The sequence below is a fragment of the Carcharodon carcharias genome, chromosome 16 (genome assembly GCF_017639515.1).
Source record: "Carcharodon carcharias isolate sCarCar2 chromosome 16, sCarCar2.pri, whole genome shotgun sequence".
In the NCBI taxonomy this organism is placed as follows: Eukaryota; Metazoa; Chordata; class Chondrichthyes; order Lamniformes; family Lamnidae; genus Carcharodon; species Carcharodon carcharias.
This window is the reverse complement of record NC_054482.1, coordinates 79,036,680-79,051,432: the sequence shown is the minus strand read 5'-3', so window position 1 is coordinate 79,051,432 and position 14,753 is coordinate 79,036,680. Positions and strand designations below refer to the sequence as shown.

General features: G+C 38.7%; 2 protein-coding genes across 4 annotated transcripts in view; one reads left to right on the top strand and one right to left on the bottom strand.

Moving 5' to 3' along the window:
* LOC121288907 (riboflavin-binding protein-like) overlaps window positions 1–5,777 on the bottom strand; it is a 201,440-nt gene extending 195,663 nt beyond the window's left edge. The window contains exon 1 of the mRNA XM_041207762.1: window positions 5,707–5,777. The gene's annotated coding sequence lies outside the window, so the exon portion shown is untranslated. The remainder of the gene's footprint in view (window positions 1–5,706) is intronic.
* The window catches only part of mast2 (microtubule associated serine/threonine kinase 2), a 541,117-nt gene that overhangs the window by 141,993 nt on the left and 384,371 nt on the right, over window positions 1–14,753 (top strand). Inside the window, exon 1 of one of the 3 annotated variants that reach the window (XM_041207759.1) lies at window positions 3,366–4,129. The exons of the other annotated variants lie outside the window; for them this stretch is intronic. Coding sequence (XP_041063693.1) covers window positions 4,091–4,129 — 39 coding nt within the window. The 5' untranslated portion in view covers window positions 3,366–4,090. Of the gene's footprint in view, window positions 1–3,365; window positions 4,130–14,753 lie in introns of those variants that run through there. 3 annotated transcript variants of the gene reach the window in all.

The window sequence follows — 14,753 nt, the reverse complement described above, 5'->3', positions numbered from 1 at the left end:
TGGATGGGGTTGCATGGGAGGGGGTCCAGAAGCCCTTCTTCACCATTGTTGTAGCAAAAGGTCTCCTCAGAATTTTGAGGTCACTATCTTTTTCATACATGTGATAGGTGTTGCTGAGAACAATGCACTGCACTGAAATGAAATGTTTAGTTTTAGATCTCCATGAATACTTCATATGAAACCCTATCCTTGAGAATATAATTGTTTTAGAACTCAAAAAACCACATTATGTACCCAAGATCAACTGGAGTTTTGGTTTCTACTTTAATTACCTTTGTGAAGCAACTTAAATGAAGATTTTGCGGCACTGTTTTGCACTTGCAAGTCTGGTATTAACTTTAGATTTGAAAATGTAGAAAGCAGAGAGATCACATCCTTGAGGTACTGCTAAAAGCAGAATACTGAGGATGCTGGAAATCTGAAACAAAAACAGAAAAAGCTGGAAAAACTCAGCAGGCCTAACAGCATCTGTGGAGAGAAAAACAGAGTTAACTTTTCGAGTCTGTATAACTTCTTCAGAGCTAAACAGAAGTAAAAGTTTTTAACTTCTCTTTACTTCATTTTTATTTCATTTTAGCTCTGAAGAAGAGTTATATGGACTCAAAACATTAACTCTATATTTTTCTCTCCACTGATGCTGTTAGACCTGAGTTTTTCCAGCATTTTCTGTTTTTGATAAAGATACTGCTGTTTGGAGCTTCTTGATTGCAAAAAGAAATTTTTATTGAACAGGCTTTCACTACATGCTATTGATTCCTGTAGACTATTATTTCAGGTAAAGAAAATGGCAGTGAGTGTCCACTCTGATTTCATTGGTTCTTGGCCATATGGTATAATGTAGATAGTGCTGAGTTCAGTGCAGCACACAGAAGTATAAACATGAAAAGCAGTGTGGTTGGCAGTTACCAAGTTGATTCATTTCACCGTTTTGGCCACAAAATAAGAATATTTCCATTCCTCTGCTTTTCCATTTGAATCCAATTTTTCCAACTGTTTATTTGAGCCTTCAGTCTTTTGGCAAAACGTGTATTTGGAGTGTTACAATTCTATTATTGTTGTACACCTAGAATTAGCTGTAACTGGATGAAATAATACCAGATGGCAAGTTTTGAAATTAACTTAATGCTACCAGTGGAGTTAACCTTATGGGGGCTAAGTATTTCTTCAGTGGGTAAGGGGAGAGGTAATGCTAAATTTTAGATTAAGCTACCATCGGCTTGTATATGGAACACAATTGGTAGAAAAATGGGGGCAGGTTATTTTCATCCTTAGATGTGCCATGTTAACAAGTTTGGAATGGAGGAAGAACCCCCCAGCACAAACCTGTATTCTTAGCTGGAAAGTTTTCATGATTTAGTTTTTTAAACAGTATTATTGCTTGCCTCAATATTTCTTTCATTCAGTTTGAGTTAAACACCAGACGATTTGCAAAATTGGAATAGATTTTGAGGAAGTGAGTAGGAAAAACTAAACATGTAACACAACCTCCAAGGGCACAGTCAATGAAACATCTAACCTCCTGGCAGGGGTTAACAAAGTGTTGTCAGTCATGTGGTAGGACTGTACGTTGGAGAAACAGATGTGTATGTTGGAGGTGTTCCAAGGAATGATGTCATATGTGTAAATGCCTATTTTGGATAGGAAATGGCTCTTCTAAGGCCTTTTTCTGCTTCGATTCTTAACTTGATTTTTAGTGTGTTTTACTAGGATAGTTCAATTGGGGCCACTACATCAAATGTTGGGATGTCTGATATTTTAGAGACAGAATAATTTCCACATCTAGTACATGTTTATAGTGTACTAACCTGTTAAGTTTTTTGTATAGTATTTGTATATTATGCATGCCCTATTTTTCTTATACCCTCCCCACCCCTCAAGATATTACATTTGTTTCAATAACGGTTCTTATTCTCTCGCTACGATTCTAAATAGATGTTGGGCACAAAATTTTAGGTGAATAATTGGTTGGCTACAAAAGGAGGTATTGTAATATCATACTGTCATAACATTTTGTGAGCATATGTGTACCTTTTAATTGTTGTGCTGCCTTTGGCACAAATTCCTATTATTACCAATGTTTATTTGGTTTCATACTGATTATTTTGTTTTCAAAGTATTCCTAGACTGCTTAAAGAATAAAGGAGTTGTTTGAGGAATACATTTCATTTGAAATATTCTCCATTTTAGAAAAGAAAATAATAATCTGGTCACTTTTTTCATGTATTGCAATTCACTGTTTACCGTTCAAAGGTTTTGTTTTGGGATAGGGACCCTTCAGTCACCTCTGCCTCGCTATTTGGCCACTCCAGTCCAGTCATTGGCCATTGGGATATGCCTCCGTACATTCTGGAGTAGCACTTTAGGAGACAACAAGCAGCGAAGTGACTTAAAACTTGTCTTGCACACAGCTCTGGAACTGTATGGTTTGTGGGTCACCATGTTTTATGGTGGGGTTACGAATTCTGGGGCTAGATTTTGAACGTCTTGCCTGGGCTTGTAACTGCTGTTTCTGTTCCAGGAAACTGCCAATGGAAATAATCGCTAAGTTTATCACTGAGAATCATTTAGAATGAAAATTAGGCAGTTTCTATAATGAGTGGTTGATCCGCAATACCAGTTTTACACCTAGGTAGCTTGTTGCAAATCCTTCCTGCCAAGTCTGCATTATGATTTCATTGGGTCAGGAGGTGGTCTGGCTCTTTGGGGGTTCTGCCATAGCCGTTACTATGGAACAGGTCTAGGTCAGACAATGTCACCAAAACATCAAAATAAATTATTCTCTTCCTCTGAAATGGGAGAGTTACTTGAACAAAATAAATACTTTTTGGACTTTCCTGTGTGTTTAAGTAGCTGAAGTAAAATAGCTTGTTAAAATACAATTTGGACAAAGGAAGTGGAAACTCGGGGTGACCAAGAAAGGTGCTCCGTTAGGTGGTTACTGGCTTTATTTGCTGTTTCCTCAGAAAAGTAATTATACATAAGTGCAGTTTACTTTGACTTATTTCAAAAGGGTTTCTTATGGGTTTTATTTACAATAATTATTTACTCAGATATGCTACAATGATAACTCTGGGAAATATTTAGCAAGTTGTTGTTATAGCTTCAAATTACACTACACTTGTGACAATATAAGTATGGAATGAATGTGATTTTGAACCAAAGGGAGAGGGAGATTTTCTCAGCAGCGTGAGATGCCTAACTGTATAATTTATGCAAATATTTCTCTGCCCTGTCTGTGGTTGGTTGGCTGCCTCGCTGGCTGGCTGACTGCATTCAGTTGCTTTCAACAGCAGATGGAGAGGAAGTGCTACTGAGCTCTGGATCTGTCACATAACAAACGGACAAATGCCTGCCGTAACGGAGCAAGATTTATAAATTGAACACTTTGTTCACTTTGGATTTGTGCTGCATTTTACTCCTATGAATCATGGTGCAGTTTTCCAGAGAGTTTTGTGAGATTGCCTCATAAATATCCTAGTAATATCATTTGGGCATTCACCTTATGCTTGACTTTGAGACTGGAGAGAGAGAAAAGATTTTTTGTAATGATGGAAGATGTAAATTCAAAAGACAGATTAGGCTGGCATGTAAGGAGAAATGTTTGACCTCATGCTGAAGTGGGCTCTGATTGTGGCTGTAACTCTCACACGAGAAGAACTGTTGGCTTTCTGCCGAGTCTGCAATTCATATAAACACTGCCAGTTCAGAGGAGCTGCAGAATTGAAATAGCCCCAGCAGCTACGCTGGTGATGAATAGGTGAATGAATTCCTGCGTCGTCTGAACCGCACATGTCTCAGCTACTTAGAACAGGAAACAACCTCTCCATGGGTGACAGATAGACTACCAACCCCTGAGCAGCTCAGACTGCCTTCAAACAGAAAGACAGGGATTTATGTTGCACAAACTCAAAAAAAAAATTGGTGTCCTTAGGAAAGTATAGTGGCTCTGCCTGCTTTGACAAGTGACAAACAGGACAATGTACTTGCTTGATGATTGCTACTGATGTGAGAGACAACAGGCTAAGTGTTAATGCAATTCACACAAGTCTGCAGTTGGAATGCACAGTAAAATTTAATTTGAACGGACATCATGGATGATTCAAGTATTTTGAGGCGTAGAGGACTGCAGGTAAGATTGGTGAGTGTGGCAGAAATAACCACAAGTACTTCTTAGTTATTGCTGTCGAGCAAGTTTGACGATAAGCTGGTGTCGGCATAGTGGGGTGCAAGCTTGATTTTGTAGCTCTACTGTGTTTTTGATCTGGCCACTCTAGGGAGTGCTTTGTTGTCCAGAATTTTTGAACATTCATCTCTGACCTGGTGAGATATTGGAGGGCAACTTGTGCTCAAAATAATTAACAATTGTTAATTTCTTGTTTGCCTTTTTTTTGAAGGAATCCAGTAAAAGTACTTGTGTTTATTGCTTCAAAATTGTATATTAACCATAGCAGATGAATGAATGAATAACCTCTGTAGTTTCCAGAGCTTTTATGTGTTTGTTATTGAATTGTCTCCAGTTCTGTGCTGTACTTTGCCATGTTGCATTCAGGGTTTGCCAGTTATATTCTTGCTAGTTAGGTCTTATAGCTATTGTTGACATTTATGCATCAAACAGTTATACATTTAGATTTCATTTTATTTAGTTAACTCATTTGAATAGATGGAAGTAATCAAAAAAGCTCTAATATGATAAGTTTCCCTCTCTTTGGGTAATATGGTTCTGATTTTTTTGCCCAAGTGCTTTTTTTTTTAATAAGCAAGGCTAAGCAGCAAATGTTGCCAAGCTGGTGGACAGTGGAGGTCATCACAGTTGGTTTTGTTCCAGTCCTTGTCTGACAACCACGCAATGCCTAATTTCCCAACCTCAAAAATTGGCTAATGCAATGCAGTAGCCAAACAAGCGTACATAATACATGAAAGGCTGTTTCACAGAGGGTTACGTTAATTAAAAACATAAGCTGCTTGATTTCACCCTCCCCACCCCCCTATTTTAAACAATAGACTAGTCATTCATATAGCTGATATTACTGATAAAAAATTAAATTTGGAAATATGCACACTTCGCCTTAGCTTAAAATATGTAAAAACAATCTTATGTAACTGATGGATAGCTAAATGTGAAAGAAACCCACCAAACTAAAGCACACTTAATTTTGTGAGCAGGTCACTGTTGACCATTCAAGAAATATAATCCTTTCCATATGTAACATTTCTTTATTCTATTACATCTGTTTTTTTCATCTTCACATATAAATGCACAGTAGTATTTAGATGGCTACGCCAATATCTTTTCCAACTAAAAATAGGGAAAATCAAAATGATTGTCTTTGGTCCCCCCTACTGCATCAGTTTCTTAGCCAGCGATTCCATCCCTCTCCCTGGCAACTGTTTGATGCTGAACCAGACTATCCGCAAGCTTGTTGTCACATTTGACCTTGAACTGAGCTTCCGATCATATATTCACACCATAACCAAGACCACCTCTGTAATGTCCCCAGCTCTGCCCCTACCTAAGCTCATTTTCTGTTGAAACCTTCACCGATCCTTTTTTTATCCATAGACTTGGTTATTCCAATACTCTTAAGGCTGACCCATCAGAGCTCACCCCTCTGCTTGATGACCTACGTTGGCTCCTAATTGATTAAATCTTTTATTTTAAAATTCTCATCTTTGTATACAAAGCCCCCCATAGCCTCTGTTCCTTACCTTGTAAACTTCCCCAGCCAGCCCAACAGAAGAGTCACTCAGAAGACCTCCTCCAATTCTGACCATTTGCACATCCATTTTAATCGCTGCACTGTTGGCTGCTGTGTTTTCAGCTGCCTTCGCCCTGAGCTCTGGAGTTCCCTGTCTAAACCTCTCCGCCTTTGTACTTCCCTTCTCCTTTAAGGCACTCCTTAAAACCTTTGACCAAGCTTTTGGTTATCTGTCCTAATAATTCCTTAAGTGACTCAATGTTAAATGGATCCAAGCCAGATGATGAAGTATGGAACAAGACGCAGATCTTTTCCTTGAGATTAGATTTATTCACATGATGTAGAATTACAGATTTCTGCCTATACCTATCTACATGGTATCTCAGTTGACTCTCTTAATACTCTTTTGAACTCTTGATCTTGGGGTTACAAACCTAGTACCATAACCACTTGGCTATTTAGGCCAAGCCTAATACTCTTTTGAGCATAACAAATATAACTCAATAACTAATTAACTGAGAAAAGCCAAAGAACTATTCATTAAAGAGGCACTGTAACAAAAACAAAACGTCAATGGAAATTGATCAAAACAAACTAAAATGTTATTGTAGGGAGAGATGATGCATTCCAGCCCCTGTGGTGCCCACTGTTATTAGAAGGCCTCAACTGTACTGGTGGACACCACATGCTCCCTGTCCAGGAACACCTGGGCATGAACGTAGCTGTGGAAGAGAGGCACACAGCCTAACAACCCCCTCCAAGTCCTGCTGCCTGGAACTGTCAATGCTACTTTGGCTAGGCCCAGGAGCAGATTCATGAGGAGGCCCTCTGATTTTCCTGCACCCCTGCCCTCACCTCAGCACACTATTTTCTTTATACTACTTTTGAGTATCAATAAAAATAAACAAGCGGACAAATTATCTAATTAATTCATTCACAACCCTTTAAAGGGACAGTGTATCAAAATGGCAAAACTTTTAAAGGAAACTTTGCAAATCAAATTAAAATGTTATTTCTGGGGCTGATGATGCACCTCAGCCCCTGTGGGGCCAAACGGTCATGGAAGGCCTCAAGTGTACCAGTAGACAGCACATGCTCCCTCACCAGGAACACCTGGCGCGCAAGTGTAGCCACGGAGGGGGGCAGATAGTTGGGTTGGACTACTCCCTCAACTGCCCACTGTTAGGTCAGGTCAGGTCAACTGCCCAGACTTATTAATGGCCACTTTAGCCTGGTCCAGGAGCCAGACCCATGAGAAGGCCCTCCAATTTGCCTGTGTACCCCTCTGCACATCACTTTTTTTGTACTTTTATGAAAAACAATAAAATAAATAAACCAATTAACTAATTGACAGTCCTTTAAAGGGGCACTGTAAAAAGAGATGTAATATCAAAACAAACCAAAATGATCTTCCCAGGGGTGAAGATGCACTGCAGCTCCTATGGCACCCACTGGTCATGGAAAGCCTTAAGCAGATCAGCGGACACTGCATGCTCCCTCTCCAGGGACACCCGAGCACGAATGTAACCTCAGAAGAGAGGCAGACAGTCAGCTGCCTGGACCTGTTAATAGCTGCCTTGGCCAGGCCCAGGAGCAGACCCATGAGGAGGTCCCCCGATTTTCCCACTGTCCCCCCTTCACACATGACTTTCTTTATATGTGCTCTCCATCCTTAATCAAACCAAGCCCATCACCTGAATCAACCAATAATTGACACTGATGCTGAAGTTGATTTAATAACAGTCCTGTGAAGTGCCTTGGAACTTTTTACTGTGTTAAAAGTGCTATATAAATGCATAACAAAAACAAAAACAGAATTACCTGGAAAAACTCAGCAGGTCTGGCAGCATCGGCGGAGAAGAAAAGAGTTGACGTTTCGAGTCCTCATGACCCTTCGACAGAACAGTTCTGTCGAAGGGTCATGAGGACTCAAAACGTCAACTCTTTTCTTCTCCGCCGATGCTGCCAGACCTGCTGAGTTTTTCCAGGTAATTCTGTTTTTGTTTTTGTTTTGGATTTCCAGCATCCGTAGTTTTTTTGTTTTTATCTTTATAAATGCATGATGATCTTGAATTCCAAAGTAGAATGATGAAGCAAGCACATCTGACTAGCTTCATGCATTTAAAAATTATGGAGTTTTACTGAAGATAAGGAGAAACTATTTTCACTTGCAGGTGGTTCGGTAACCAGAATTGGAAAAATGCCAGGGGAGATGTTTTTTTCTTACATGCAGGTTGTTACGATCTGAAATCACCTGAAAGGGTGCTGGAAGCAGATTCAATAGTAAGTCTCAAAATAGAATTGGATATATGTTTAGAAAGGAAACATATGAAGACCTTGGTGAAAGAGCCGGGGAATGGGACGAGATTAAGTAGATGTTTGCTTTTCTGCCTCTGCTGATGGTGTAGGGTTGGGGTTTTTGGGGGGGGTCGGGGGGCGGTTTGTGTGTGTGTGTGTGGGGCAACTTAGTATTATGTAATTATACATATATACTTGGATACACTAAACAACTGAGAGGAACTTTTCATGATTTTGACATTCCCATTATGACGTGCATCATCAATGATCAGCGATTACCCTTTTTCTAGTTCAATGGAATGAGGTAAATTTTAACATTCCTACTTGCATTTTACCCAATATCAGCTAATTTAGTACGACCAAGAATGAAATCTGGGATCTTCCTTGGTGAAATTTGCTGGACTACCTGGGGAGTTGTCCTAATCATTTTTAAAGTCCGAAACTTTATGGCCATTTACTTAGAGCAGCCATAGATGGGGAAAAGCATGGTTTTGTTGTGTAAAATATATTCTACTATTAATCTGCAGATTGGTTACATGATAATGAATGTATACAAAGCACTGATGTGATCCTGCTTGGAATACTGAGTACAACACTCAATGGTGGGGGCACCTGACATCAGAGAAGATACAAGTAACTTGATACCTTGATCGAGGCTGTGAAGAGCTATGAAAACTGCACTCTTTTTTACATTAAAGATATCTTATTCAAAGTGTTCAAGGTTCTTAAGGGTGTACATAAATTAAACCAGAATTTTAATATAACGTTGAAGTCTGACAAAGGTGCATTGATTCAAACTCAGATGAGGGAAGGGGAAAATATGATTTAGATTTAATTATATCTTGTACTGAGGGAATGCGGCACTATCATTTGCAGGAGGAATGTTCATCCTATCCCCGTCTTCCCTTTCACATGGACATAAAAGATCTCATGGTAATACTTGTAAGAGCAGGGGAATTCTCACTGAAGCTCTGGCCAATATTTACCTCTCAACCAATATCACTAAAGAAAAAAATGATTATCTAGTGCTTATCATATTGCTGTTTGCAAGCACGACCTTGTTCTATGGAAATTGGCTGCCACGATTTTTTGCATTATGATAGTGACTTGGCTTCAGAAGTACCACATTGGGTATAGAGTGCTTTAGGAAGTCCTAAGCTGATGAAAGGCCCCGAATAACTGCAATTCCTTCTGGATTTAATTACAGTTTGAGAAAACGGTGGAGGTCAATAGTTGTGGTAAATTGATGCGGGAAGTAGGTACAAATATAGCAGATTAGAGCGTGATGGAGTAAATTTATGACCTTTTCGCAGCTTTGGAATTAACCAGATGTATTGTAGTGAGCTCTTCTGATTTTGTAAGATGCTATGTTTCTAATGTTCTTAGTGGATTTTTTTTCTAAAGTTAATATTTGATCAACATGAATTTGTGAATGGGGAGGGAAAAAAAGCAATTTCTGTTTCTTATCTAATTGCCATTTTTTGTGTCCTTAATTACCTTTTAAACAAGAACTATTGCTTATGGGTTAGAATAGAAATGGAGCTATGAAATATTCAGATTCAAAATCAGAACACAATGCAAATTGGGATGGTTTCTGGTCCTAATATTTGTTTTTAAAAATAACCATTACAAATAATAAACCCTGCCTTTTAAAGATTAGTTTCAAACCAGTTGGCAGAGCATATTCCTGTATCAGCATATGCGCACTTGCATTTTCCCACGTGGTGCTGAGTTCCTGTTTGGAGATAATATTTGCTGTTGACTTAAGTGTGTGTTTTTAATAAAATATTTAACTGTTAAATTTGGTTTGCTTGATTTTTGGTTGTGTTCTTTGTTCAAAATAAATAAAGTTAATCTCGTAGTCAAACTTGTGTTTCTTGGGACTAGCTAAATTAATCCAACTGCTCACTGTGGCAAAGTGGGTGAGCTATTTATACCAAAAGAAATTAAAACTTCAAATAAAATTGACATAGCTCCCACCCCCCACTGGCTTCATGATTTTATACAGCAAATAATTGAGCCACACTGAGTAGATTCCAAGTCCTCTCTTCCTTTGCTTCCATCCGCCTTCCATTCCCTCGCCACCCAAGTGTGTGCTGTGTTTGTTGAAATCGGCCAAGCTAGCAATTAAGCCATTACCATTGGCATCAGCACCCCTGGGATAGGGAGGGGAAAGTTCACCAAGGTTCCAATCCAATGACATTCAGCACCCGGACTTGCACATCAATAATGGGGACTTGTAATGGGAGATGACTGGTGCCTGTAGAACCGTGTTTGAACAGGAGAACTTGAGATGTAAGAAAATTGGGCAGGAGATAAAGGAATGTATAAGTGAACATTGAACAACAATTATCCCACTTGGATCTTATTTATAGGGACCTCCTATTATCAAAGAACCTTGGGTGATTTGACATCTTTTGTGGGGAGAAAACACCACCACTGGTTGGATAAATTTCTATCTGTTGAATTGAGAAGAAGTTTCTTCAGAAAATGATAATCCAGCTTTTATATGGAAAGTTTTATCATAATAGTCATACACCTAAGTTTTAGTGGATCAATCCTGACATGAATTTGCATCCCACAGTGTTTTACTGAATGAATTTCTAACAGCTCTGAGATACTTGAGAAAATTGGTCAATGAGCAGATTTGATGATATACTGTAGTGTTGAAAAATGTTATCAGTGGGATGGGTAAATCCCATTAAAAATAATTGATAGCACAGTAAATACAATATTCTATGTCTTATCTTTTTTGTTGCTATTGTAAGTTAGTTAATCATTCTTTTGAATTGGTTTAAATTCTATTAGCTATGACAAGTTCCTGTAGATTGTACTACTTATTTTTAAAAGTTCAGTTTCTATAAGCTATTTGGTGTAGTTGAGGCACTGAATTGTTTCGGATCACTGCTTTTTCCCTTTCTCAACTATCCCTTGTAGCTGAGTCAGTTTTTTTGTTTGAAATTTAAAATGCTGGAAACCAGAGAGATTTATAGATGCAAATCTAATTGAGTCATTGGTTAATATCCAGTATAATATCCAGAGAGTGATCTTGCAATCAATCTAATTTAAAAATATAATTTATTGGGAGATTTGTTTAATTTTCCATTATATTTCATTATTGGATCCTGTTGGTGTATCAACAGTAGAGCCACATCAGTGATTAATGCTTGCTCAATGAAATCCTCTTTTCCTTTTGTTGAGCTGACCCTTTGTCCTGATATCATTGCAAAGGCAGATGACTCATATCTGCTTTGTTGGAATATTCACCATGTAAGATAAGACTTGCAGCCCACCTAGATGATGGAAACAATTAATATGGATCATTGGGTTATGCTATTACCAATTTTACAGGCTATTTCATGTGCTATTTTACTGGTCCTTTGCTCTGATGACTGTCTCAAGAGGAAATCCTGGTTATGACATTCAAAGATACATTGTCTTGAAAATGGATGAAAGATTTCAGATAAGCCTCTGAGAACACCTTTCAGGTATCATTTTGTAGTCCAATTTATTAATTCTTAAGCCAGAAGTTGTTCGATCAGTTCCCTTATCAGTGTACTGCTAAGCAGCTGGAGTTAATTGTAAGATTCTGTGGTATTTAATCTTACATAAAGCTTTGCAACTTTGACATTTGTCTAAAGTAGGAGTGCTAAATCATGAGAAGTACCAACATAGGTTATCAGGGCCATTGCAAAAAAAAGTGCTAAGGTTTCTTTTTGGAGAGATAGAATTGAGAAGTAAAGAAGTTATGCTAAATTTGTATCAAACCTTGGTTAGACCACACCTGAAGGGCTGTGCACAATGCTTCCATTTTCATAATGCCATGTTATTGGAAATGATAGAGGTATGGGAGATGTTAAAAAAAAAATTTAGAAAGATGATACCAGAAATAAGGAGTTGTACTTATCATGAGAAGACGGGTCTCTTTTCTCTTAAAAGAGAAGGCTTTCATGGTGAACTAACAGAGGTCTTTACATTTATGGAACGTTTTAATGGAGTAGACACGGGACAAATATTACCATTTGTGGGGAAGAGCAAAATTAGAAGTCATCAAAAAAGACAGTCATCAAAAAATCAAACAGAGAATTCAAAATTAACTTCCTTATTCCGAGAGTAGTGAGTGTGTGGAACTCTGCCACAAGGAGTGGTTGTCTTGAATAGTATAAGTGCATGTGAGGGAGAGGGAAGAGAGTGTTATGGTAAGAAAGTTAGATGAGGAAAGACAACATTGACTGATTAGGCCAAATGACTGTTTCTATGATCCATATCCTTTGTATATGTATCCAAGAGCTTTGAGATGCCTAATGTGACAGATTCTATAATTTAAGTGAACTATTGTAATTTATTCACATGCTTCGTTTGCTCCTGATTTGTTTATTTCACCTCTGATTACCTGGCTCACAACCTGTGCATTAAATCTATCGGCTCTAGATGTTTTTCTTTGTCAGTTGGCCAGTGTGGCATTTTAGTTTATGGAGAAACAATCAGATGTTTATTCCAGATTGCAGGGACTGTGGGTCTGCATGCATATATGAACAAGGGAAGGTGCATATATGATAATGGTAAAAGACTATAACCTGAAGTTGTGTGAACAGTGTCAACTTTGGGTGGTATGTAACAACCAAAGGAAGTAGGTATGCTTTGGAAGATGCCCAATAAGTATTGTGCAAAACTCACGGAGTCAAAGAGATTAAGTGTAATATCTGAATTATTTAACAAGACTAGTGGAGTTATTCTCTTGTCAGGGAGAGCTCTGTGTAATGGGTAAATGCTAATATCAAGTCTCGACAGGACCCTATTCTGAAATTGAAATGTTTTAAAACGCGATTAGGTAAAAACTGTCATAACTCGATTGTATGACTGTTTGACATCATTTCTGTATTTGTGCTGCAAAAATGGATGGCAATATATTTTCTCTAAGAGACTGCGAAATATTTGCGCATGTGCAGATGTTGCAAATATCAGCTTTTCAAAGCAAAGAACGATAGGCAACTGTGGCGTGTTTGAATATTTTTATTCGTGTTACGCAAAGCATTTTTCATGAATATAGTTTGAAATTTCCCAAAATGTCTGACTGCAAGTTGAACTTTACCCCATGAATGATTTATGTAAAATGCACCAACATATGCTTTATTTGGGTCATGTAATGCGGGAATTCTCTTGATAATACGATGTCTTTTGCCCCAACTTTCTTACTTTTCTGTTTCTCCCCTCACAAATTGCATGTCCTCATATCCCTGATATTTGTTTTGATTGGACAGCACATTGCAGCGGCATGCATATTCGGTTGCAACCTGTGGCTTCTTGGCATGCTCTCAGAAGGTAGTCTGTGGTCATAGGCAATTTGCTGAACTGAAGGTATTGTGGCAGAGGCAGTTGCAGGCTGGTGATTACAGTGAGTGGCAAGATTTCTGTGGGACCAGAAAGAGTAAAGCCATTGCCTTTGGCCCCTGCCTTAGACTTCATTCTCTAGTCACTAAATGCATCCTTCCTTATGTGGCTCAATGTCTCATTCTGTTTGATAATGCTCCTGTGAAGTGCCTTGGATATTTTACCATGTTAAAGGAACTGTATAAATGCAAGCTTTTGTTATTGACAATGAACATTTTTGCAATCGCAGTGACTCATTTTATCCCTAGTTGAGCTTCTCACCCCATTTCTAATTTGTCACAAATACTGCCTAATTCATCCATACCTTTTATCAAATGGATGCAAATCTTGAAGTGGTTACAGGTGGTGGTGCCCCGTCAGTGAGTTGGATGAGTCTTTCTCTTCCCTGTCTCTGACATATTTAGGTACTGCCTTTGTCTCTTTTTTTTGTGTTTATCTCTGTGTCATCTTCTTTTGTGTGCCTCATTTCTCATTTTAGGTGGTTGGCTGGCCTGTCAGTGGTGGAAGTTAAAGTGCCCATGCCTTGCTCTGTATGCTATTTAACACCCCGGTCCATGTTCATTGCAAGCTGGCCCCCATCAGCCTTGTCCTTCATGCCCTTTCTTCCTCTCAGTTTTGCAATCCTTGTCCCTCAGTATCCCACAATAATCTGTTGATGTTTCCTAAGCTTGCCCATTACCTTTCCCACTCACTTCCTGTGGCCTTGGGTAACTCCACAGTAACCACTATGGGCCACCTCTTCAGGCAAGCCTGAGAACTATTGGAGATTCCCCTGACCCTGGAATCACTGAAGAGATTGAAAAGTTTGCAACTCTAGCCTATAGAATGATTTTTGGGGATGGATAGTCAAGCCAGTTGAAGTTATGGCAACCATTCTTCAGGATGGAAGCTTTGTGGGATGCTCCCTTTAATTGATGTCACCAAATCAGCCTTGAGTGACCCTACCCAAATGTCTCCATGTCAACAAAAATTCAAAGCAATTTGAAGTCATTTTCTCTTATACAATAAAGGGAAAACACTTTGAACACAAAGCTTCCTCCCACAATTTCCTTGACATATAAGAATTTGAAAAGGTTGCTCAGCCCATGCAGCCTGCTCATTAATTAAATTCTGTTTCATGGCCAAATCTGAATTTTCATCTTCCTGCTTTTGTCAACTGATATTTCTATTTTCCTTACTGAATCAGAATTTGATTCTTTATTATTGACTGCTTCAACTTGGTCCATATTTACTGCAGAAATCTACTCCGCCTGTGTTATTTTTGCCCGCTCTTCGATTCGCGGATGGTGCCTATTCAGGGCCATGAGTTTCTGCTGTGGGTCTTCACGTGACTGAACAGGCCGATTCTTGAAATGCAGATCTTTGGGC